The sequence below is a fragment of the Jaculus jaculus genome, chromosome 8 (genome assembly GCF_020740685.1).
Source record: "Jaculus jaculus isolate mJacJac1 chromosome 8, mJacJac1.mat.Y.cur, whole genome shotgun sequence".
NCBI lineage: Eukaryota > Metazoa > Chordata > Mammalia > Rodentia > Dipodidae > Jaculus > Jaculus jaculus.
The window spans coordinates 68766207-68793769 of record NC_059109.1 but is presented as its reverse complement, the minus strand read 5'-3'; the positions used below and the strand labels follow the sequence as shown (position 1 = coordinate 68793769).

At 40.7% G+C, this 27563-nt stretch overlaps 1 protein-coding gene and 1 pseudogene across 1 annotated transcript in view; both read right to left on the bottom strand.

The window, feature by feature from the left end:
• Klhl6 (kelch like family member 6) overlaps positions 1–26286 on the bottom strand; it is a 64544-nt gene extending 38258 nt beyond the window's left edge. Inside the window, 2 exon segments of the mRNA XM_004670146.2 lie at positions 26001–26265; positions 26268–26286. Of these exon segments, the coding sequence (XP_004670203.2) occupies positions 26001–26265; positions 26268–26286 (284 nt within the window).
• LOC101606147 lies at positions 1326–2441 on the bottom strand (annotated as a pseudogene).
• Positions 26287–27563: the final 1277 nt, after the last annotated feature.

The following is a 27563-nucleotide window of genomic DNA, read 5'->3' as shown; positions in this document are numbered from 1 at the left end:
TAGAAGTCATCTCGGGAAGAGAAAACCCACAGCAGGCAAGCCACAGAGAACAGCGAGGGACACAGAGAACAGGGCGGGGCGTGTTTATTATGATAGGAAAGACTACTCCCTAGGAATTTTAACAGACAAGAACATTTTGCTGGGAGAACAAGACACTAGAATACAAAATTACAAGTGTTTTAACTCCAGGTCTGTCCCCAGCTCCACCAAGAAGCAAGTGGAAAGACAGTTGAAGCAAACAGGCAATTCTGTAAAACTAGACTTAGAAACCCTACAAATCTGATTAAAATCTAAAACTTGTTTTGCTTTAAAAAATTTAATACATCAAAAGGCCTGCTTTAGTGACATGCTAAAATCCCACCAAAAAATAACCCCAACAGCCCCTTGTCAGTAACAAAGTTGACCAGCCAACTCATACTTCTAAACCCACGTGTGGACAAGTGCGTGTGTGTCTTCTAGAGTTAGACACGGGGCTCAGAGACTGCAAGTAATGTGTACCTATCGCCTGCAAAAACTGGGCAGGGAAATCCTGGTAAAATGAGGAACAGTCCCAAATAACCAATTTTTCTAGTACTATGTTCCCCACTGCTACTTCCTTTACTTACAAAGGGGACCCTTGAACCAAATAATTTACCTCACATTTGGCACGCAGTGACCAGGATGTTTGTTTTCTTTAGAAAAACACACATATCCACAACCCTTGTATAATTTTTTTGTTTTTACATTTAAATATAAAAATACTACTTTTGCTTTGTGTATAAATGGAGGACCAAGCAGTAAATAACTTTTCTTCTCTTAAGGTAGGACAGCCATCTGTTGTCACTGAGCTGCTGTTTGTGAAGGGTGTGGGTGGCTCCAAGCAAGAGAAACACAAGAGGTAAACTAACCCCCAGTTCTTGCTCTTCTCCTAACCTCCACTAGTGAGAGTTGGTTTAATCTTAAGAATTGAAGGAGACATGCCATCCTAAGTAGTCAGGCCTGCCCTTCCAGCTGTCCTTTAGAGGAAGTTCTTCCCTCCTTCACACGCTGCTTTGTGTGGAGGTGACATCTACCAGACAAGCTCACCTCCAGAGAGAAGCAGTCACCACCTTTCCCTGCGCCCACCCACACATCAGAAAGGAAGAAAACGGGGGCTGGGTACATGGAGATTGAGAACTTGACCCCTCTATCCTGACCAAGCAAAGCAAGGTTCACTGGACATGAGGAATAAAAAGACCTTGAAATCCCACTTTTGAGTAATGAGGATAATTAAGACACCAGGGAGAGGGAGAGTTGCAGTGGGATGAAGAGCTGGGAAGGGCTCAGTCGCTGGAAGCATCATCTCCTCAGTTTTTGGACTGGAAGGGCTCGTCGCCAGTCTCGTTGAGAAGACACGTGCGGATGATGGCCTCTGTCACTGCAAAGGGGTCGCAGTTGGCAGAAGGGTCTTCGAAATAACCCCTCTTTTCCTGGCCAACAGACCAGGGAATGCAGATGCTGGCGCTGCGGTTGGCAACACCGGCGGAAAAGTCGTTGATGTTGGAGATCTTGTGGAAGCCAGTCAGGTGGCGGGCATTGTCCAGACCTCCCTTGGGATCTTAGGCACGGATGTGGTACTGGTGCCACTTGCTGAGTTTCTGAATGGCCTCCTCAATGTACTTCAGGCTATTCTCCTCCCGCATGGCCTTTGTGTTGAAGTTGGTATGGCAGCCTGAGCCATTCCAGTTCCCAGGAATGGGCTTAGGGTCAAAGGTTGCAGTCACGCCAAAGTCTTCACATACACGATGCAAGAAAAAGCGGGCCACCCACAGGTGATCTCCCATGAGGATTCCTTCACAGGGTCCAATTTGGAATTCCCACTGGCCAGGCATGACCTTGGCATTTGTTCCCGTGATCTTGACTCCAGCATACAAGCAGGCCTGGTAGTGAGCCTCCACGATGTCTCTGCTGTAGGCTTTGTCAGCTCCCACGCCACAGTAATACAGGCCTTGGGGCCCAGGGAAGCCATTGGAAGGCCAACCAAAGGGGTGCCCATCCGTCCCCATGAGAGTGTATTCCTGCTCCATTCCAAACCAGGGGTGCTGGTTGCTGACCATGTCCATGATCCGCTTACAGGTGTGCCTTAAATTGGTTTCGGCAGGCTTCCGATTATACTTGAAAACTTCACAGAACACCAGCTTGTTGGGATCCTTGCAGAAAGGGTCATGGAACATGGCAACTGGGAGGAGGTACATGTCACTATTGGAGCCTTCAGACTAGAAAGTGCTAGAGCCATCAAAATTCCATTCCGGCAACTCTTGTACACACTTGGGCTCACAGTCCAGGGTGTGGGTCTTGCAGCGTAGCCCTTCTCCGGTACCATCGATCCAGACATACATGGCTTGGACTTTCTCACCCTGAGGCAGGGCCATGTACATCTGCTTGATGCCTTTGTTCAGGTTGGAACTTGCTGAGGTGGCCATGGTGGAAGGCGTTCTGGGTGGCCACTGTCCGGCGGGAAGAAAGGTGGGCAGGCGGTGAGAGCTTTGGAGACAGAGCGCAGAGAGGAGATTGGTGTACGGTTCAGAAGCTGCGCTCGGCTCCCATTCTCTGCTCTGCCTTTATTCTTGCTTTTGCTTTATGTTTTGGGGTTACTTCTGGCTTTCATTACATGTACAATTTTCCTCTGATATATCTGAATTTCTCATGTGTGTACTTTCTTCACACTCTGGATCTACCACATGGGTATTTCCTCTAAACTTTGGGCCTGAAACCTGTATAATTTCTCTAAATTCAGGTGATCATGTATATAACTTTCTTTATTACCCATTTCTTACTGCCTTGGCACTTTCTCCCCTATTCTCAAACTGTCACCACTAACTCATAACTTTCTTTCATGGGGACCCAGCTCAAGATAGATACACATAAGAGCATGTTTCTTCTAATCTCCCTACATAAACCCGTAGGTCCTATCTTCCACATGCTTTGCATCTGCTCCAGCCTCTTTCTAGACCTCCATTTCTCTTAAATGAATAAAATGATCTATGCTGTGCTTTCCACATTACTGAATGTTTCTTATCTTCAACATATTTATCACTGTGCTCCAGACTTTTCATAAACCCCGATTTCCTTGAAATGAATCCAACAATTAGTGATTTCTCCTAAAACTCAGTAATTCATAATTTATCCTTCTTGAATCCATTTTTATCAATTCTCTGTTAAATTAGGGTGAGGAACCAAAATCAGGTTTTGTAAGTTTGGCATACCTCTATTGACTCCCAAAATTCTGTATCAATAAGTTCAAATACCTCTAATGATGCCAATTCAGCTTCTTAACTGTCTGTGTAATTACATGAGTCCTTTCAGCAGGTCCAGGTGTTGCTTTCTTAATAACCATTTTGATTCTCATATTCATGGGCTATTTTTAGTCCTCTACTAAATTCATTTGTCCAGAACATCCATTAGGCCAAGTGGACTTCCTTATCCCCTTATGAAAGAAGACAGATATGATCCTGACAACATTTAATGGAGAAGCCTTCAGCATAACTCCACCCAATTTCCAGCTTGAAGAGTTAAAGATATATCATTATGCCCCTGAGCCCATGGTCTTCTCTGAAATGTGTGTGTGTGTGTGTGTGTGTGTGTGTGTGTGTACATACATGTATATATGTACACAAAGATGCTGGAGTCTTAGAATCTGTGAGCTCATTATCATTCCCCACTCTCTCTTCTCTACCATCCAGCTAAAACTCAACAGGAGATCAAGCCAACTTGGTTCCTTCCATGAGCACCTCCACAAGGCCCTCTCCTCACTGAGAAGACATCCCTCCCCCAAGAGCATGGGCATAAATTCTCCTCCAATTCCACTTTTTCTTGTCAGGAGCCATAGAGCAAAAGCCTCTCCATTTTGCCTGGGCCTGCTCATAAGCTGACTCATTACTCAGAAAGCTGGTCCAACCAGCTTTCTGTTAGGTACTTCTGGAACCAGTCAGCAGGCTGCTTACAGAATCTTATCTTTTGTAAAAGGCCCGTTTATGATCAGGATGTGAAGCCTGGTGCAGTCAGGATGTTAAGCCAGTGAGGCAAGATTAGATGAACACCTAATTACGTCCCCTCTAGGTTTCCTGACAACTCCTTGCCCTGGCCATATCCCTTTTCCTCTACAATTCCTTGCCCTGACCACGTCCCCTTCCCCCTACAACCATATATAAACCTACATGTAAGAATAAACTCTCGAGACCGTGACAAACACCTAGCATGGTCTCCTTCTTGTGTCTGTTTGCCTTTTTTCAATCAGGTTAACTTTACCCTCGCTTCCTTGTTTGACTCCCCGCGCTGGCTGGGGCATTTTCTTTCTCTCTCTGTCCTGAAGGTCTGTGTCTCTTTATCACTAGTTGTATCTGCATCTTTCCCTCTGTCTATCACCACCTGAATCTCCCATCTGTCTTTCTCCCTTCTATCTCTATCCTTCTATTTTATCTTGTTCTCTCCTCTGTCTTAGATTTTACTCATTCCATGCCCAATCCCAGCCACCACCATATGCACAAATATAAACTTGCCTACACCCTAAGCCACCCCAGCATCTCATTAACAGCAGTGATCTGTGTTCAGTGATCTGTGTCTTCTATAATTTCTGTAGAGGCAGCTCATGTTTCCGAGCATCTGTGCTACCTCACCCACTGCTCACTTCCCCTTCCTTCTCTGGCACCAATCTGTCTTCTGAAAGCCTTTCAAAAGAAAAAGAGAAAGAAATAAAGAAGGGAAGGAAGGAAAGTTTAGTTGTCCCCCTAGAGAGAGATGAACTCTAAACCCCAACACAGACCACTTGTCTCAGCTCTGACAAGGTGACAAGGAGACTGAATGAGGATCACGGTCAACCAAACAACTGTCTGAGGTCAAGTCAGACATACCCCTGGAAATTTCTCCTGTGCTGTAGATGCTCCCCCTCATCTCCTGAGACCCAACAGTCTCAGAATTGCGTGAGACCTAGGGCTACTTCTCAAAGTGATGAGTCTGTGGGACTCAGATGATAGTAGGCCTCTTAGGTCTTTTTCTAGCTCAGATGTACAGAAAGAGTACCACATCTTATACTCAAGTAGCACAGTTCATTGGAACTAGGAATTTCAATAAGCAGCTGACCATGAAAGCCCTGTTAATCTTAAATAATTTGCAAGCCCTATTAATAACAAGAGAAAATTTGCTCTTGTTTGTTGGCACATGCAAATCTCTGCACATGTGAGAGAGCCTTCTGCTGTGGTTTGGGACACTGCTTAGTTCTCCCATGAGGGCTGTTTATAAAAGCAATACTGTTCCCTTGTAATAGCTCTGTGGATTTCTGTCTTACTATGGGATCACACCCTCTCCCACATACCCCCTCCCCACCATGACACTGATAGTTATATAGGAATTGATATGCATGTATTATGTCCTCAATGGTAACCATATTAATGTTTGGACTTCATATAAATTTATTACTTCTCATTTACAGTAGTTCAAACCTCAGGCATTCTTACAACAATCAAACTTCATCTATTTGGGAACTCTTTGATCATTCTTTGGGGTTTAAAAGTCAGTAAGAGTGGAGAAACTAAAATCTTTTCTATGTCCTACTTCATCCTGAAGTAGCTAGATCAAGTTGTCACCAATCTCCTAAAGGAAATCAACTCTTACAAGAGGGGAAGATTAAGTGTCTAAGCAGACAATAGTCTTGAAGGACAAATTCAACATATTTTCCTGGTAGCAGTAGTAAAGAAAAAAATCACAGTTGTTCCTCTAGGACTTAAAAATGCCATATGAAAGGAAGGAGAGAGAAGTATCAGGGCTTTAGCTGAGAGAAAGGTAATTTGAATTTAACTCTGACTCTGGATGGGAACACAACATTCTAAGTGATCCAAGATGTAAAATTATGGTCCCCATCCACAAGAATTCATACAACTGAGCCTCTTGACCACCTGATGAAAAGACCACCCTTCACCTGTCGACATGCTGAGGAGGTGGGAGGAATACTTTTCCCTTTAATGAGATAATGTATTTGAACCTGAAATGTCTCTCCCTTGATGTAGTTGCTGACAGACTATCTACCGCACCTGCCTCTTTTCTGAGTTCTATCTTTAAAACGTGTAGCTTTTCTTTTCTTCCTCTTCTTTGGATATCAGTTGAAATCCTAACCATGCCTCCCTGGATACTTTGAGGCTTTTCCACCTTTTTATCAACAAATCACCTTTGCCTTACTCACACCTTGTTGTCAGTATTCCTACTTGCCCTGGTCATGAGACAAAGAACCCAACAGTGTAAAACTCTGTAGTATTTTGTCAATTCCACTGAGATATTGTGAGGTCAGGTGGGTCAGAAAGCCTAGTTCACGCATGTGCTGTGTTTCTGAATTGATCACAATCGGGTTTCAGTGTCTCCACTTGTTTCTTGGCCCTTCTTTTCTGTCTGCCTGAGCTTCATTCTCAGCTCCTAATTCAAATCTTTTGTGCATTTTTTCCCCACACTACACTTCTAATGCCTTTCTTTATTGCTTAATTCTCCCTGCCTACACGGAAACCAGTAATTTTCTTTTCCTAGTTTCTGTCATTCATTCAGAGTGAGAAAGTCCTCAACCAAAATCTAAGCAAAATGAAGACAGACTAACTAAAGCCTGCTCACATTAGTGCTAGCAAGCTAATGCAGGCCCCTGAACAAAATGGCTATCATGGGACCTTATGCTGACTTTTAATTCAGGGCATGTCATAAAACTGCTACACAAGGCTATTGAGACTTTAAGCAAGTGTTGATTTGATTTAACAGCTTGCATATGCCTGAGGCTGCCAGACAATACTGTGAAAATGAACTGATAGGACTCAAGGGGTGAGAAGACAATAGCCATTCTGCTAACATGCAAATTGTCCAGAGCTACCTGGCACAGGTGGAGGCAATGGGACAACAAAATAAGGACTGTCTGAGGGCAGTTGGCATAACTGCTGTGGCTTCTTCCTCTGTAAGCCCCACTGGCCAAATCACCCCTCCTCCAGGGGCATGCCAGGCTGCCAATCAGATTCATTCCCGTCCTCCCCCTGGGACACCAGGGACACTGGACTGCTTTGGTGCTTTCATTTTCAGCCACTTGAGGATGTGGAAACAATTTTTTAAAAGTGGGGCATCTTTCTTGCTCTCTATTTCTGAAGGTTCTGGTTTTTCATGTTTTTTGTACCTAAAATTTGCTTTCATGACTTAACAAGTTGTTTTAGTTAAATGCTATAAACTTCTCAGGGAGAATATTGTTCAGAAACTTACATGTCAGTCTATATATGTCCATTGGGTACACACTACTGGCTGGCATTTTCTTGGCCTACCATTAAAAATATATCAAAGTCAGGCATGGTGGCATACACCTTTAATCCTAGCACTCGGGAGGCAGAGGTAGGAGGATTGCCATGAGTTCAAGGCCATCCTGAGACTACAGAGTGATTTCCAGGTCAGCCTGAGCTAGAGTGAGACCCTACTTCAAGAAAGCAAAACAACAACAACAACAAAAAGGATAAAAATTTTTACAATACTTCAATACTTTTAAAAGGGTTTTTTGGGGAAAAGCTGGCCTCTCCTGGGTAGACTGATGGGAAATTTATTCAAAATTGTTCTCTTGTGCTATCTCCCAGAAGACAGATTAATTTCTTTCATCCTTCCCCTCTAAGTAAAACACAAGACCATTTCTTTAAAGGAGGCTCTTGATGACATAAACATGGTAGTGAAAGAGGAACAAAAGCAAGATACCCTTTTTATAGGTACTCAGCCAAGGGTAAAGGTCCTAGGAAAGTAAGGATGCTACCTTGCATGCCCTGGCAGGACTAGAACCTGCATGTGATCTGGTCTCACCCATGATGTCCACGAGCAATAGTCCCTGGCAGCAGATTCATGTTTCTCCCTTAGTTTAGCATATCTGAGTGGCCTGGTCCTTCTTGAGTCAGCCTCTTGAGTCCATAAACCAAGCAGGTCTCTCCCTTACACATCTGAGTCTGATGATAAGTCTCATTTTAATTGGATATTTAATGCAAAAATGGACCTGACAACTGTATATAATTCTGTTGGCCATTTATTCTAGTGGCACCTGACTCTCCTGGTTCTTACTGTGGTAAAATAGGCTGGGAAGGGGGAGGAGTTCTGTGCTAGGGCATTCTTTCTGCTTGCTATGGAGACATGCGTCTTGTTCTGGGGGCTTTCTTGCCTGACCACATGTGTAAAATTCTTCTTCCCTCTTGGCTCCCATCATCCTGTGGTTCCATCTGAACACAGGTATATAAATCTCCATCTTCCCATTTACAGCCACAATTTCCTTTTGCCTGGGCGTTTTCCTGCTCGCTTTCTGGCAGTTTATTTCTGGATGCTTTCCTGATTTACTGCATGTGTGATCTCTCTTTAAGCCCCAAGTCCATTATTATCATAGTCTTTCTGAATCCCATTGGGGTGTGAAGAGGGAAGGGATTTTGTGGCCTTGGCTCCATGCTTTGATTTGCACAAGTGGCTTCTCCAGAGGCTTTTCTGTGGTGATTTCTCTGTAAAATCTCCTCTCCTTTCTAGCTAAGCAAGGAGGAGAATTCCTTTCTGGCTTGTGCCTTTCAGCTAACTCCACCCTGAATTTTAATTCTCCTTAAAGTAAACTCCATAGTTCATAAATTACCATTCGTGGAGTCTATGTTTTTCAATTCTTTGCTAATTTGGATAAGAACCCAAAAGTTGTGGTCCATGGGCCTGGGAATCTCCTGAATCTTTGTGGAATTTAGTCCCTCCCCAGACCCCAAATCCTGTATCAACAGAAATAAAAAGTTAAATGCTAAGCAATTGTAAAATTTTGTAGGAAAAGAAAAAAAAATATTTGAAGTAAATGAACACTGCTTTAAAAAGATACAAACATGAAGATATATGCCTCTAAGAGAACATTTTTAGATGGTGTGATTTTGTCCTAAAATAAAAGGGCTTAATGTTTCCAACACAGGAAAAAAAAAAAAAAAATGACCAGGAGACTTCAAGAAATCTTCAGCATGTTGCAGAAAGTCAGATTAAGAGGTACAATGTTTGTGAAAAAGGAAGACTATATATAGATGATTCCAGAGAGTAAATGGGATATTTACAAAAAAAGAATTTAAACAATGACACTCGATCTAAAAAGAGAACAGAGTGCTAAAGAGAAACCATAAATGCTAAAGTGGCAAAAGGCAATGCAGCTGAGGTGGCGGGGGGGGGGGGTATCCTATAAAAGGGAGGTCAATATGGCATGGATGCCAGTTTTAAAAAGAAGATGAAAACAGAAGGTGTTAATATATTTTCAGTAAACCAGTAAATGTGATAAATGACATAAAGGTCAAAGCAATTTGGGATCAGCTTCTTTTGGGAAAGGTCTAAAGAAAGATAAGGAGATTATATATTGGATATAGATAAACGGAAATAAACCCTGCCACCTTGAGGTAGTAGGGTGGAAAGCCCAAGCAAGGTTGACTACTATCCACCCAGTGTCTCTTCTCCTTTACCTGGCATCCCATTCAAGAAGAAAAGATAGGCACATGGGTTGATTACTTCTATCATTTTGGCTTTTTCTCTTTGCTCTGGGCAAGTAATTTGAAATGCTCTTCAAGAACATAGACAGAGACTAAAGGGTTTAGATTAGGCATCATATTTCCTCAGGCATTATTGTTCCTTAACTATCACCACCTGATAAGCTTGTGACAATTTCTCTGGCTACATCCTGGGAAGTGGTTCTTGGGCAAAGGAATGCAACTTCACCACTCTTAAAGGGTTTCCTGTCTAGTTTTTCTAATCACTAAAAGTGGATGAAAATGTTCCTTCCCAAATTTATTTACCATCTCTTCAGGCATTGCAGTTATTCCATGGCCAAATACTATGTTAGGCACCCCAGTGTCAACAGACTAATCATAGGGCATCAGCCTTAGAAAAGGAGAAAGGGAGCTGGAGAGATGGCTTAGTGGTTAAGTGCTTGCCTGTGAAGCCTAAGGACCCCTGTTCAAGGCTTGATTCCCCAGGACGCACTTTAGCCAGATGCACAAGGGGGCACAGCATCTGGAGTTAATTTGCACTGTCTGGAAGTCCTGGCATGCCCATTCTCTCTCTCTCTCTCTCTCTGCCTCTTTCTCTCTCTCTCTGTCACTCTCAAATGAATAAATAAAAATGAACAAAAAAATTTAAAAAAAAAGAAAAGGAGAAAGGAAGTTTCAGGACAATGAGGTAAAGTGACAGGCATTTGTGAGTATAGCCAGGTTTTCTTGCTAGGCCTTGGTAATGGCCAAAGAAGTTGACCAGGCTGGGTAGAGCACTCCAAAGGATGACCATGGCAGGGATTACAGAGAATACATCCTGAAAAATTAAGATTGATCCCCAGAGCCTAAAGCAAAAACATCTAATCTTTACTCCACCATTAAGCAGGCCTACAAAACTATACAATAGAGTTAAAAACTAAAATGTAACCATTTACCACATCTTCCAGTATTTCAGAACCAATGATGTTTGTGTTCAAGCCTGAAGTTATAGGGTTAATACACTGAGATTGTTGGCTCACTGTTTTATCTTGCATTTTATTGCTCACTGGAATGTAAGTTATATTAATAAATTGTCACGTGTTGTTTCTATTGGTTGAGAGCTGGATCTCAGAACAGGATCATCACTCCTCTATCTCAGATCAAAGCAGGTTTATAGCATGTGTCCTCCATGACCCCTGTCCTGGCTCTCTGACAAGGGTTAAAATCAGTGTGCCCTCAAAAACAGGTGGAAGATAAAATATTTCTCCAGACTTCCTAACAACAGAGATCATTATTATTTATCCCATAATATTAAAATGTCAAAAATGCCTGTGGCCAAAAAGTTACCACATGAATTATTTTGGTTCTCTGTGTATTTCCTCTCTTGCCTCTAATTACTTATAAGATACATCACTACTCAAGGTCAGTCACTAAAGTTCTGTAATAGCTTGCTATAATGTAGTTCTCAGACTTTTTTAGACAGAGAAAACCTGCACAAAATAGCCCTTAAAGTCTGAGACTTAAACAAGATGAAAAATTTATACTTTAGCATGTATATAGGCAATCTGAATTTGTCACATAAAGTCATGAATATAATCCAGATTCAACTCTTTTTAATAGGTTGGCAAATTTGTTTGTGTTGCTATGCCTCTTGATGACAAGGTTAAGATTCTATTAAAAGATACTGACCTGCTCATGATCACATATTCAGTAATAATGTGTGTCTCCTATACTTGTCAGCCTTTTAACTACTGGAGAAACTAAGTCTTAACTAAATCAGATTTTATTGAAATTGAATTCTTGTTCAAGCTTTGTCTAAATATTACATAAAGCCCAAACAGGATTAATTTCATTTTTAAATTTTTAATTAATTTCATTTTTAAATGGTTATAGGTAACAAAAATAAATCATGCAATTACTTTATGTTAATCAAAATACCTTCTAATGATTTACATTAAATTAATTACTACAGATTTGTTTTCCAGGAGTACTACAGAGAACTCAAATGTTACATTTTTATTTTATATGCAATAATCTTCAAAATTGGAGTAAGCCTATTTGTTTGTAATAAAAATGGCTGGAGTATTAAGTCTTAATATAATATCTTACATTTTTAGTTAATTTTTACCTTGTAAATACATGGCTTGTCTAGTTGTGCTCTCTTCTTTCAAAACAAATCTACTAAGGATCCTATATTGTCCAATTTAGACACAAAAAGGAGTATTATTTTAAAGCCAACCTGTTTGTTTTTATCAATGACCTGGTCTGGCTATACTTCTACTAAAATAATGCCTTTGAATATATGTAATTAAGCAGTCTTAATCAAAATTTTATTACATAAATCATTGTCTCTGTTCTGATATCACAAGAAGTCCCCATTACTTATAAAAATAAATTGGCTTTCAAGGTGTGATTCCTAAACTCCAAAGACTGAGGCAACAACTTAACTCTGCTTTCAGCTTTCCTTGAACAAATAATATGGTTACATACAAAAATACACATATTAACCAAAAATGTTTAAAATAGGCATGCCAGGATTTTTTTCTATTTTGGTTGCTTACTTTTAAACAACAATAATTTCCCAGTGTTTGTTAAATCATGTCAAATTGATTAACTTCAATTTGTACAGGCAGACCATGTTAACAGTCATTTAAGACCTCAATTCCTCAGCTTCCTAGGGTCTGTTGTATTCTAGTCCTTCCTGTGACTTCAGAATGTGACCAAACCAAATGCTTTGTTCCTTACTGTTGGGCCTTGAGAGGTCCCGTCGTGAGGCCTAGCGGAACTTCCTGAGGCTAGCTAAAGTTTGGTGATCTGCCTCGGACTCCGCAAGATGCCTAATGGCTTCTTGCCTGCTACTTTTGCGCAGGAGTTGGAATTATCATTTCAATAGTCACAGTTTACTATTGGTCCTTACCTTTCCCCCCATCCTAAAATCCCCACCTTCGTTCCCAACATTATATAGGCAACTGCTTGTAACAATAAAGCGAGTTCCTGCTTCGACAAGACTCCAACTCAGTGTGGTTTTTCTCCGGTGACTTGGAGAGGTTCTGAGTCGTCCCAACATTCATTCCTTCTTCTCGACCCTCTGGGAGGAACCAGTGGGCCTGGTCCTTCCTCAGCACTACCTACCCACTGGGGAGGAGCCCGGCACCTTTCCTCCACTGATTTGATTTGAATTTCTATCGCTTTCAACAACAAAGTTTGTCAGTGTGAGAACATTGAACAAGGTGATAGATGGGAACACCAGGGCATTTATAAAAGGCACAGATGTTCTGCATACAGCCAGGTCATCCTGTGAATCTGTGTGTTTACCAGTCCAGTACTCAGTGCTGTAGAAGCACTTTCAAGGAAGGCCAAGCACAGATCCATGAGTTTGATGCAGTACAAGCTGACAACTTTAGGGATCTTATATAGAAGTACTTTTCTCTATTGTATTTTGAGAAACTTCATGGAGGATACTCAAGAAACCACAGGTACAAAGCAAAAACACACTCTGGACACCAGGTGTGGAGATGACAGAAAGGACATTTTAATTAAAAAAAATCAAAGGAACTGCTTTCGCTTCTACTCTACCCTCTACCTTCCAAATTAAACAAGGACTACAAGAATCGCAGTATAGGCCTTGCACACCTGTGTATACATGGCCACACGAGTGATCTAGTAATTCTACAACATTCTGAAATATTTTAGATGCTTTTCTTAAACATTTTAATTATCTATAAGCAGACAGAAAGAGAGAGAGAGGGAGAGATAGGTGTGGCAGGGCCTTCAGCTGCTGTAAACAAACTCCAAGTGACTCCAGATGCATGTGCCACTACATTTGGCTTTTGGTGGTTACTAAGGAACCAAACTCCAGTCTAGGCTTTGCAGATAAGTGCCTTAACTGCTCATCCATCTCTCCTGCCCACATTTTAGATTTTAACTGCTCTCCAGTTTTTCCTGAGATGACCAAACTGTATCATGTTATTTAACCAATGACTTAAGCTGCAGGGTGAATATCAATATTTCATTATGGGGTATCTGCTAAATTCTAGCCATTGTGAGTGGTACCAAGGACAAAGGCATGGAAAAGGTAATCACTGATTTCTTATAGCTCACATTTTCAACCTGTTTTGAATCCAATCATGTTGGATGACACTTTCATGTCACACACCTCCTTAAAAGAGGACCCAGGCCTTTCAAAGTTTGGAGGGGACCAGAAAAGTGGAAACACTAAAAACTATTTTTCCTGCTGGTGTTTTAGGCTCAATATCTCTGATGCCTATGAGAAAAGAATCACAGAATTATGTAATACCTATACAGTTGTCCAGACACTGTAACACCCACTCTGCACCTTCTGTATCTTGGGTCACAGTAGACAAACAACAAACATATCATTTTTGCATTGTGCAGCATCTGGACCCTTAGGTCTGGCATATTATTGCTCTGACTAGGACACAGTGAGTGGTAGAAGCTGTTGCCCACTGGGTAGCTGCAGAGACTGGGTGTCACTCTACAGATGTTAACCCAGCCAAGTGTCAACATGTCTAATTCACCCTTGACTAATTAATTAGTAGAATGAACCCCAGGCTTTGACATGGGAGCTAGAGAGGCAGAGAAGCAGAGATCGAGGACAGCCTGTTTGGGTGGGATCAAGGAAACACTAGCAACTTTCAGCTTCCAGAAACAGCCATGGGACAGTGTAGGCGACTACAATTAAGTAGGTGTGGCCTCCGGGATTCTACAGCAGCTGGACACCTCTCACAAGTTTAGTGTGTCTTTTGGCTGATGTCTTGGCACGGCCTTATCTCCCTTGCACCTCTCTGTTTTCTCAATTTATCTCGCTAAATTGGGAGTGGGGGGAGTTTCTAAGTCACCACCATCATTTAAATAAATTCCTCTTCTCAAATAAACCAGAGTCAATTACTGGTCAATGAAACTAAAAGAGCTGACTTGTTACCACACATGAAGTAATTTTAGGCAAAAAAAATTCATAAGCTGATCTGTTTTTCATTTGAATTTCATGTCAATTCACTGGAGTAGATATGCCCAGAAATCCGTGGCTATAGATTTGGGTGCAAGCCTCAAAGAAGCCAAGCCATTCCTCTCAGATTGAATTCATCCACTATTTCCATAGTTTCTGGAACCAGCTGACTGATGTCCTTAAGGCACTGTCCTTTCACAGCATACCATCTCTTTACCTCACATACACTGATGGTCTTACTTACTAATTATTTAAACATTGGCACACACTGGTGTTTTAGGGTATAGTGGATGTTTGTTACCATGCTGCCTATCCATATCACAGATAAATTCGAACAAGTGTTCTAATAGTATCCTATTTGAGCATACATACTTGTGTTCATGGAGGCAACAACTGATACTTTCTTCATTTTCAGCCTATATAGCCCACACCGGTACATGGAGGGCTGGGGGTTTATGGAGTTGCACAAGAAATGTCCTGTCAGAGACATTTGTGTACTCCATGAGAGGCACATATTCCATTTAGATACTAATGAGAAAACATTTTTTTCCCATCAAAGTTAGTTTCTTCCAAGGCAAAATCATATTATATTCTTGCTGTATCCAGCCGATGAAAGTGTTGTGAAGATCAAATGAAATAAAAGGGAACCAAAAGGTGCCTGATATATTAAAAAATGTTGATATTCTCATATTTCAAACTGCAAAACTACTTAAAGGTCACCACATTATTTATAAAAACAAAATGTTGGAAGCATGCTGGGTGTGGTGGCACATGCCTTTAATCCCAGCACTCGGGAGGCAGAAGTAGGAGGATTGCCATGAGTTCAAGGCCACCCTGAGGTTCCATAGTGAATTCCAGGACAGCCAGGACTAGAGTGAGACCCTACCTTGAAAAGCAAAAAAAAAAAAAAAAAGTTGGAAGCTAATGAAATGTAAATGGTAGAGGAATGTTTTATATTATATGGTTATTAAATCTGCTATCAAAATATGTTTGTTTGTTTGTTTGTTTGTTTGTTTGTTTGTTTGTTTCAAATAGAAATCAGCTGGGTGTGGTGGCTCATACCATTAATGCCAACACTCAGGAGGCTAAAGTAGGAGGATCATTGTGAGTTTGAGGCCAGCTTGAGATACAGAGAGATTCCATGTCAGCCTGGGCTAGACGGAGACTCTGCTTCAAAATATCAAAAAATAGGGCTGGAGAGATGGCTTAGCAGTTAAGCGCTTGCCTGTGAAGCCTAAGGACCCCAGTTCGAGGCTCGGTTCCCCAGGTCCCACGTTAGCCAGATGCACAAGGGGGCGCACGCGTCTGGAGTTCGTTTGCAGAGGCTGGAAGCCCTGACGCACCCATTCTCTCTCTCTCCCTCTATCTGTCTTTCTCTCTGTGTCTGTCGCTCTCAAATAAATAAATAAAAAATTAAAAAAATATATCAAAAAATAATTGCATATATCCCACTTAATGTTGGGCTCATCAACATATTGTCATAGATGGTGAAAGAGGGGAAAAAAGACATCAACATGGAAAATGAACTGGCTGGAAAAAAGGTGTTCAATACAAAGGGAATAGGTGACAGGGGACAAAAGAAAGTAATGAGAGGGCATTATGGTCAAATATACATATATACATATACATATATATACATACATGTATATATATGAAAATTATCAATAAAATGACAAAAATAAATAAATTTAAACAGAAATTATTAATATGGAGCACCGGTGAGGAAAAGATTATGAGGAAAAGGGGCAAAGAGGATACAAAATTTTATGTGAACTACACTTACAAGTATATAGAAATATGTAGGTAAAATGAACAGGTAACACCAAATTTAAACCTGTGCACATCATCATAAAGTCCCCAGATTATTTAGATATTAGTATATCTTGACTGTTACATAGCACCTCCAGCATTATTTAATGCAATTAGCATTCAAGTGGTATAAAATAACCTCTATTCAGTTCAAAACAAGTGTCTCCACCAGATGAGTGCAGATCAGTTTGTATTTAGCCAGCAAATAAGTTATGAAAAAAAATATCAGTTCTGAGAATTTTGGGATTATAAACCTAAAATACTTGCACTGCAATCTAGGAAATATACAACATGGAAAACACAGGATATGACACAGGTTGTGCAACAATTCACTTTGTGTGAGTTCAACAAGTGTATATGCCTAGTGGTCTCTGCAGTTTTTAAACTTTCACCATTTGCTAGATTTTAATCTGGGACTGAATGGTCTTAACTCATTCTTATTTTCCTTTTTTAAAATACTTTATTTATTATTTAAGAGAAAGAGGAAGAGGCAGAGAGAGAGAAAGGTTGCCCCAGGGCCTCTAGCCACTGCAAATGAACTGCAGATGCATGCACCCCCTTGTGCATTTGGCTTATGTGGGTCTTGGGGAATCAAACCGAGATCCTTAGGCTTCACAGGCAAACACCTTAATGGCTAAGCCATTTCTCCAGCCTTCATTCTTATTTTTCTTGGCACTTGATCTATTACCTGGATTTGCTGGCTCTTTTCTAGACATTTTATACCATTATTGAGGGGAAAGCAAAGTATTACAACATCTAAACATGGCACATGAATAGCCTCTGACCCTACAGCTTGTTATCCAACAATTAATTAAAACAATAATAGTAATTAATGTATCCATTGTTTCCATAATACCCTCTCAGTCCTGGCTTCACACTTGATATTTAGAGCTAGTAAGCAAAGTTCTTATGATTTAGTCTCAGGAAGCCAAGCCCACAGACTGAGGTATAAGGCATAAGTCAGAAGCCAGACAAAAATTTCAGATATTAGCAGCAACAAAGAAGCTTACTATGGACTCCACTTGAATCTTGATATTCGTGGAAAACAGGCCAGGTGTCAGAGAAGTCTAAGAGAAGCCTCCAGAGCAACCAACACCTGCTTCACCAGTACTTTCTTCCCTCTGCCAACTCTGATAATCACAGGTCACCATCACTTAGAGTATGCCATATTTTGCAGTGAATTGAACTCAAATGACAGATATCACTGGATAAATTATTTTTTTTTAACCTATAAGTCAATTTGGGTGAAGTTTAAAAACAATAAAGCCCTGTTTGGAAAGGTACATATGTGGTATAGAAAACTTCCTCCAGGTCTTAATTGCTATAAGCTATCTCTGCAGACCCTCCATTCTTTTGAGGAGTCTCCTCAAGGTCTACTGCCTCAAACAGACACGGTCCTCTGGCTAGAATGGAGCTCCAAACTCATAGGCAATGTCTCAAGTCCCGTGTAAGATCTTCATGTCCCATGCAGATATGAGCAGCAGAAAGAGAAAGAAGAAGAAATACAGAAAAAGAGAGAATGGGCAAATCAGGCCCTCTATCAAGTGAAAATGAACTGCACACACATATACTCCTTGAGCATCTGGCTTGTGGGGTTCCCCGAAATGGCCATGAGCAGTGTGAAGCAGGTTTCTTGGATACCTGCATGGAGACTGGACAGAGGCATGAGGATGGACCATGGATTGCAGTGGAGGACCAGTGGAGATGCTAGGATGATAAAATGGCTGCTAAGGAGAGCTGCTGGCACCAGATGAAGTTTTTCAGTACTGTGAGTAGCTTAGATAAAAAGTGGAGTTAATACTCGAGAGACTTGGTGGTAGTTATAATTATCAGATTTGGAGACTTTTCACTGACTAGAGTTGTTGGACATGGAGCTAAAGAGTTTGATTTTGTCCTGTTTAAATCTTGTTTGGGTTAAATATTTCTTTGCTATGCTCAATGCCATCTTTTCAGTGTTAATGTTTATTTTGTGCCATTATGTTTTGTTTTGTTTTTTTTTTTTTCCTGTTGATATTATGGCTCAGTTAAAATATCTTGGGTTATGGGAATGTTTGCTTATCATTGTGATTGACTAAAAAGAAACTATGGGGACTCTTTAAGTTGGAAGGATGCATTGTATTTTATATCATGTATGGTTATCAGTTATTGGGGGCCACAGGTTGAATGTGGTGGTTTGATTCAGGTGTCCCCCATGAACTTAGATGTTGTGAATGCTAGGTCAGCAGCTGATGGCAATTTGGACATTAATTCCTCCTGAAGGTGGTGTATTATTAGGGGTGGGATTATTGGTGTTATAACCAGCTTCCTTGTGCCAGTATTTTGCACACTCTCCTGTTGCTGTTGTCCATCTGATGTTGGCCACAAGGTAATATATATATCCTCTATTCTTGCCATTGATTTCCCGTGCCCTCAAGGAGCTTCCCTTTGAGTCTGTAAGCAAAAAATAAACTCTTTTTCCTAAAAAAAAAAAAAAAAAAAAAAGGAAAAAGAAAACTTCCTCCAAAAAAGAAGAATTGATGAAAAATTCAGTGTAGTATTTTTCTCAGGAGACCCTGGTGGTTGCTTTGCCTGACTGCGGAGTACATAGGTGCTTCTGCTACTGGAGTTTTTGTTTGTTTTATTTCTGTGTAAGGGTCTCTTGCCACTGCAAGTAGAATGCCAGACATGTGCACTACTTTGTGTGTCAGGCTTCGCGTGAGTGGCTTGGGAATTGAACCTGATCCCACAAGCTTTGCAGCAAGTGCCTTTGACTGCTGAGCCATTTGTCCTCAAGCCCACTACAATGCTTTTGTTTCCTTTTGTTTTCCAGAGCGGGATTTCATCCTAGCCCAGGCTGACCTGGAATTCAGTATGTGATCTTAGGGTGCCCTCGAACTCAGACATCCTTGTATCTCTGCCTCCCAAGTGCTGGAATTAAAGGCATGTACCGCAATGCCCAGTTCCCAATAATCTTTTTATGTTATATAGTTTAAGTACATATAATTGACTATATATATATATATATATATATATATAATCATAATCCCCATCCATTATTTTCATGCCTCCCTCCTATCTGACTCCTAATGAACTCCTTCTTTTTCCCAAATAGCCCTCCTTCTACTTTGGTTTTTCTCTTATGTGTTTGTGTAACCTTTTGAGTTTAGTAGGGTTGAGTTTAGTAGCATGAGCATTGATGAGTAAATATTTACCAGTGCAAGCACAATTTACCAGTGGCTACATGACTACAGAAAATGTCTTCTGCTCCCTCAGCAATCATTAAATGACAATAACACCTCAGGGAGATATGGAGCCTTATGCCTTCTTCTTCTAGATGGCAATTTAAAAAAAATGGTTAATTTTTATTTATTTATTTGAGAGTGACACACAGAGAGAGAGAGAGGCAGATAGAGAGACAGAGAGAGAATGGGTGCGCCAGGGTTTCCAGCCACTGCAAATGAACTCCAGATGTGTGCACCCCCTTGTGCATCTGTTTAACGTGGGTCCTGGGGAATCGAGCCTTGAACTGGGGTCCTTAGGCTTCACAGGCAAGCACTTAACCACTAAGCCATCTCTCCAGCCCTAGATGGGAAATTTTTGTAGGTAGGATTTTTCCAATTTTTTTTCCATTTAGGGACCTGTCCAAAGGATATAATACCTATGGTTGCTTTATTATTAAATTTATAATCTCATAAAATAAAAAAATAACAGTAAGTTGTACATGGTTGCTTGTGGCTTTAATTCACTCAGGAGGCTAAGGTAGGAAGATTGCCTGGAGTTTGAAGCCAGATTATGTTAGAGTAAGAAACTGACCAAAAAGTGTTATGACTGTTCCATCCATGATTTCTCCTTTTTAATTTTTTAAAATTATTTTTATTTATTTATTTGAAAGCAACAGACAGAGAGAGAAAGAGGGAGACAGAGAGAGAGAGAATGGACACACCAGGGCCTCCAGCCACTACAAACAAACTCCAGATGCGTGCACCCCCTTGTGCATTTAGCTAACATGGGTCCTGGGGGATCAGGCCTCAAACCAGGGTCCTCAGGCTTCACAGGCAAGCATTTAACTGCTAAACCATCTCTCCAGCCCTAATTTTTTTTTTTTTTTTTTTTTTTTTTGATGTAGGCTCTTGCTGGAGCTCAGGCTGACTAGGAATTCACTCTGTAGTCTCAGGGTGGCCTTGAACTCATGGTGATCCTCCTACCTCTGCCTCTCATTGCTAGGATTAAAAGCATACACCACCACACCCAGCTTGTTCCTCCAATTTTTATGCCATGAGAATAACTGGGCACCTTGATATTTGGCTGTTTGACATTGAAATGTATGATATAGTCTACTTTTTAAATTTTATTCTTTTACCCTTCCCTCAGTCTCAACTAAACAGCTTTTTGTTTTTCTCTAGCTTCCTCATTCCTCCCCAGACTTTAAAATAGACCTACTAAAGGAAATACATGGTCTGAGTGACTAATAATGTCTGTTTGCCTGACACAGAATGCCCCACCCCACCAAAGTTCTGGCACCAAAAATAAATTCTTGAAACTGCTTTTCTGTGTGTAGGGTTAAGGTTTGGAGATAGATGTAGCAATAACAAGGGCTAAACAGGTTCTTTCTCTGATATAGATCGTGGCACAAGATGTTGGTTTCATAAATTCTTTAGCTAACCAAAATCTAAATAGTCACAGGGCAAAAACAGCTATTGCTATGGGCCTTCTCTGCATTTTGCTTGGATTTTAGGGGAGTCAGGTCTCTATAAAAATTAAGTGTTATCATATATGAAAGGTCACCTACCAAACTGATAAAGATCCAACAATTTGGGTGTGGTTGCACACACTTTTTATCACAGCATTTGGGAGACAGAGGTAGGAGGATCACTGAGAGTTTGAGGCTACCCTGAGACTACATAGTGAATTCCAGGTCAGCCTGGGCTAAAGTGAAACCCTACATTGAAAAAAAAAAAAAAAGAAATCCAACAATTTGATAAAAAGACAAATATTACATGTTATCTCTCATAGATAGCAAAGGCCAGTGGCTAGTGGTATAGGGATAAAGTTGAAAGCACAAAGCCTTAAGTATGAGTATTTAGTTTGCCTTCTGTTCTTTTTCTTTTTTTCTTTAGAGGTCTACTACACAGATCATGAACATAGCTAATAGGAGTACTGTGCATTTCAATACCACTGGGAAGGGAAATTCTAAAGGCTTGAATGATAGAAATTCAAAATTTGAGGTAGAAGATGGGTTATTTGAATTGATTTGATCATTCTTCATTGATTTAAAAGAATAATAACATCCTATGTGCCCAATAAGCAGATAGAGCTATAATTTATCACTACATAATTAAAAAAAATAGTTTTAGGGCTGGAGAGATGGCTTAGAGGTTAAGCGCTTGCCTGTGAAGCCTAAGGACCCCGGTTTGAGGCTCGGTTCCCCAGGTCCCACTTAGACAGATGCACAAGGGGGCACACGCGTCTGGAGTTCGTTTGCAGAGGCTGGAAGCCCTGGCGCACCCATTCTCTCTCTCTCCCTCTATCTGTCTTTCTCTCTGTGTCTGTCACTCTCAAATAAATAAATAAATAATTATATATATATATATGTGTGTGTGTGTGTGTGTGTGTGTGCCACCATGCCCTGCTCAAAATAATATATTTAAAAAAAAATAGTTTTAGGGCTAGAGAGATAGCTTAGTGATTAAGGCACTTGCTTGAGAAGCCTAAGCACCCAGGTTCTATTCCCCAAATCCCATGTAAGTCAGATGCACATGGTGGTGCATGCATTTGGAATTTGTTTGCAGTGGCTAGAGGCCCTGGCATGCCCTCTCTCTCTCTCTCTCTCTCTCTCTCTCTCTCTAATAAACAAATTAAAAATTAGTTTCAATATCACCTTTGTGGTGGTTTGATTCAGGTGTCCCCCATAAACATAGGTGTTGTGAATGCTAGGTTCCTAGCTGATGGAGATTTAGGAATTAATGCCTTCTGGAGGGAGTGTATTATTGGGGCAGGCTTATAGGTATTATAGTCAGTTTCCCCTTGCCAGTGTTTGGCATACCCTCCTGTTCCTGTGGTCCACCTTATGTTGGCCAGGGGGTGATGTCCACCCTCTCTCTGTTCATGCCATCGTTTTCCCCTGCCATCGTGGAGCTTCCCCTTGAGCCTATAAGCCAAAATAAACCTCTTTTTCCCAGAAGCTGCTCTTGGTTGGGTGATTTCTACCAGTAATGCATACTGGACTGCAACAACCTTCTTCTAGTAAAGTCTTAAAGAATTCAAAATGGTTTAAGGAAAAGCTGATCATATTCTCGAATGTATATTCGACTCAACAAGTACTATACTAGAAATGTCTGTTCAGCCACTACTATATATGATATTCCTACATGCATATGAAATGACTTGATGTATAAGGTTATTTCTCTCAACATTATTTACAATAGCAAGAAATGAAAGCAATCTCAACATCTGTCAATAAGAAAGTGATTAAATAAATGGTGGTCATTCATTTAGCAGTAAGTATTTTCTCAGTAAATAAACCAACATATTTTACAAGCAGCTTCCAGGCTCTCCAAAGTACAGACAGCTACCCTAGAATGCCTTTTGAAAAGCTCCCCTAGCTCTCAAATCCTCAGAAACAAAACAAATAAACAGTTAGGCAATGTCAGCCAGTATGTCAGTCCTTGGTCCAAAATCCAAGTTGCTATTTTTAATTAACTATAGCATTGTGGAATTCAGCTCTTCCACCTCTTAGAATTATTGCATATGTTAAATGGGCTAATGTATGCAACACAGCATGCTTCACATAAATGCTCAAGAAATAGACATCATTACTAATAACATCAGAAAGTAGAATCCTGTCTGCTCATTAAAAAGAAACACTACATTGGAAATCCCTTGATGTGAATCTAAAGTAACATCTCCGAAGAAAACAACTGGAGGAATTTTCTTTCAAGACCAGACAGTTTGGCAAGAAACTCTTTATCCACAGTCAGACATGCCTCCACATGTCTCTAACTTCTTACTAGTACCAAAATCAGATGTCCCAGATTTAGCAATGTGTGGAAGCTACCTGCCCCACGAAATTGCTGGTCCTGCTCTTTGTGGCTTTGATTAAATTATTTATTTATTTATTTATTTATTTATTTATTTATTTATTTATTTATCATTTTTGAGACAGAATCATATGTAGTCCAGGGTATATAGCTGAGGATAACTTGAACTTCTGTTCTTCCTGGCTCCAATTCTATGTACTGAGATTATAGGCATGTGCCACCAGATCAGGTTCAGGAAATTATTTTTATTGCTCTTGTTTGTTTTTGTTTTATTTTCATTACATATTTGATTGTATTTATTTGTTTTGCATGTGCATGTGAGTGTATAGAGGGTGTGATATGAGAGTAGTATATTCGTGTGGTGTGTGCACATGTGTGTATAGATATGGAGCCCTGTGTGTGCATGCAGATGCCACAGGAGAATATCAAATGTCCCCCTCCATTGTTTATCCATTTGTTTCACTGAGGTGGAATTTCTTCACTGATTCCAAAAAGTTTGGCAATTTCTTGAGCCCTAGAAACTCCCTGGTCTCTACTCCTCTTAGGTCTTGGGTTACAAAAGAGTGTGGTCATGTCCAGGTACTTACATGGATTCGGATTTAATTCAACTCAGTGGTCTCAAGCCTGCTCTGGATCTCATACTTGTGCAGGAAGAGTTCTTAGCCACTGAGCCATCTCTCTATCCCAATTGTATTTTTTTTCAAAAATTATTTATTTGTGTGTGTGTGGACACATGTAAATGTCAAAGGACAGCTTTGAGTTGTCCTTGCTCCACCTCCTTTGAGACAGTGTCTTTTGCCACTGCAAATGAACAGCCAGATTTTAAATGAATTTAAGTGGATGATAGGGAATTGAACCCAGTCAGCAGGCTTTGCAAACCAAACACCTTTAACCACTGAGCATTCTCCCCAGCTCCCAGTGTTTATTTTTATTTCACTGCAAGGCATTGTTTTAAAGCATATTAATTGGAGTAACTCATTTCTTAGGTCTATAACTTTGTTCTGCCATCATCCCTAAACTAACATAAAACTCAGAAGCTGAACATTCTTTGAATGCAAACATTTGGGAGACAGAAGCAAGAGAATCTGAAGTTCATGGCCAGCCTAGGCTAAATAGCGAGTTGAGACCAACTGGGGCTATATGAGAACAAAAGTTTAAAAAAAAAAAAAAAAAAGGCAAGAGACGATGGCCATGTGATCAGAGGAACTTTCTCCATAAGCTTAAGGACCTGAGTTCAATCTCTAGTACCCATGAAAAGAGGTGCAAAGTCTATAATCCCAACATCCCAACATTCCTATGGTAATAGAAGAACCCAAAGCTCTCAAGCCAGCTAGACTGACTTTCCCAGTGTGTGTGTGTGTGGGGGGGGTGTGTGGAGGGGAGGAAGACAACAGAGTTTGTCTCAAATAAGGTGAGAGACCAAAACTTTGTTATTGCTTGTGATACATGCATGTCAACATACACACATAGGCACCCCCAACATGTGCGCGCACAAGCTAAATAAAATTAAAAAGAAACAGTAATAACAAAAACAGGAACTGGGGAGTGGCTCAGTGGTAGAGTGTATGTTTAGAATACATGAGGTCCTGGGCTCTTCTGTCTCTAGCACAACAAAGTTAGGGGTGAGGAAGGAGAGGCTACCCTGCTCTCTGAATTCCAAAGAACAATTTTCCCCTAGTAACATTAAAAAATAAAATGCTTTCCAGGGCATGTGCTTAACACTCTCAATCAGAACTGAGAGATACAAAGAATCTCATTAAAAAGAATGTAAAATTTTATTTTTCAAGTTTCTCAATGAAACTTCATAGGCATTGCCCTCACAGACTAGCTGGTTCCCTGCCATGTCCACACTGATGTTCACAATGTTGAACCAGCCACATTCATGGGGTTCCTGATTCTCCTGTACTCTGAACCCAGGAATTTGCTGTGGAAAATACCCCATATATGCTTCTGAGCTGAATCAAGGGAATCAAGTGAAAATTTTCAACAAAGAGGACTGAGCAGAGCTACCTGCTGGGCATTGTGCAAGATCCTTGCCCTCTCAGGTTTGATTTAATTATTACTGCTCTCATAGTTGACAAAACAGAAATCCAGAGCACTAAAATGCTTGCTAAAATTTCATGGCTAAGAGACCAAGCAAAACGAAACCCAGGTTTCTTGTCTCCAGGTCATCCCATTGTGAAATCCCAGGTTTGCTGTAACTAGGAGCTTTTCACATTGGAACTCCTTTTGCAATTGTTCTTCCTTTCTAACCACCCTTGCACAACAGAAACCTTTAACTTTTAGCAACCAATTTGATAACTCGAGGAGAGAGGCTATGTCCTTTTCTCTCTCGTGCTGACCATGAAGAAAGCCATCACAGGGCCAACGTTAAGGAAAGGGAAAATAATCCTCATGATTTAAGTAAATTTAAATCATCACAAACTAGAGCATACAAATACATGGAAATTTTCCTATAATATATAAATATCATTTTAAATGATCCTGGTTTCCTTTGTAATGTGGCCTAAATCAAAAATATAATGTTTGATAGTTCCCTTTCTTGAATTTAAGTTGACATACAAACTTGAAGCAACACACACACACACACACACACACACACACACACACACTATGTATGTGTGTGTGTGTGTGTGTGTACATAGATGCAAAACATCAGGCAAGTTAGTTTGATCTCTTATATCAACAGAGATTTTCCTTACAACTTGTCCCCAATTTGACTCTGGTTCAAGGCATACTGACCTGAAATAGTTGCTGGCTGCAGCTAGCACCACGCGGTGGCAGGAAAATTCCTGGATGTCCACGCACAAAATGACATCTGTCAGAGCATTTTCCATGCGAAGGGTCTCCAGGCCATTCTGAAGAATTATGGAGAGTCCTGTGTCATCAAACTTCACTTTATCTTCACTTAAGATTTCTACCAAGTCTTCCCTTTTCTGGGAGGACTCATTCATGGCTGGTACCACAGGTTCTTCCAAACTTCTCTCTACCATGTCGCTCATGATCAGACACCTCTTCGTCCTGCCATCAACACCCACACTGAAGGAGCTCCCAAGGTTCACTCAGGTCGCGTTGCAGAAGCTGAGCGGATTTCCTGTGAAGGGCCCTCAATTTATCACACACACACACACACACACACACACACACACACACACAGAGAGAGAGAGAGAGAGGCATAACAGGAAGTCTCATACTTTCTTATCCTGTTGCTACAAATGACAGCAACTCCCATTCTTCTGCTTTCTGTGAATTATGATGGTTTACAAATTCCTTTAAGTGAGTGTGTAGGACAGAGCTCTATAAAGAAGGCAAGACTTCCCTGTCTCCTGGAGGTGTTGTTTGGTTATTTTAGTTTATCTTCCATTTCCCATCCATTAGCAGGAAGCCTCTGGTTCTGGTTACTACATCTCTGCTCCCATGATAAAGTAACTCAATGTGTCAATGGGGTCTCACTGTCTGATACCCCCATGATGAGCCCACACCCTGTCCCTTGGGAGCCTTGTAAAACCTGTTTGTCCCTGATATTCTCATATTGGTTAGTACTGAATATCTGCCATCTTCCTTCCTGCTCAGTGGGAGAACAATGTCATTGATGTCCTCCTCCACCAATAATGTCTGTTGTGTTGAATGTTCCCCTAGATGAAGAAAAGTCATAGATCCCAGGAACTCCCTATTCAGGGCCTTATGTCTTTGAAGACCAAACAGGAAGGTCAGCAGCTGATTGCCCAAGTAAGTCTCTTCCATTTGGCTTAATCTTACCCAGAATTTATTAACAATGCATTTAATAGTATAGCATGGAGTATTTTCATTATCTTTGCAGGTCTCCATTTTTTAGTAATAATTATAACATCAAATTCCTACTAGATCCTCTGAGCTTTAAAGAATTTGATGCATTTTTTATCCTTATAGGAATCCAATGCAGGTAGATAGGAATTTGCTGATAAGGAATTTCCAGATAAGGAAACTGGCTCAAATGAATGATAGATCTCAGTTCTGTTTGACTCCAAAGCCCCTGTTTCTTCCACAACAATAGGCTACTAAGGCTGAAATACCATGCTGTCCCCAGGTCTATGACTGTCATAGAAAGAACTGCAAGGCTGTCATCCCCCTTCTCCCAGCCCCATGTATATACCAATACCCAGCACCTCATCAAAATAGTCCGCTGTGTTGCTGCTGCTCTCCTGCACTTTCTAACACTGAAGGCACTGCATGTCCTGTGATAGATCCATCTATTCTTTCCTCTGTCCTGTTCAGTACTTTTTGTCTTTCATGGACTCCTGCTACTAAAAATACTTTGATATTTTT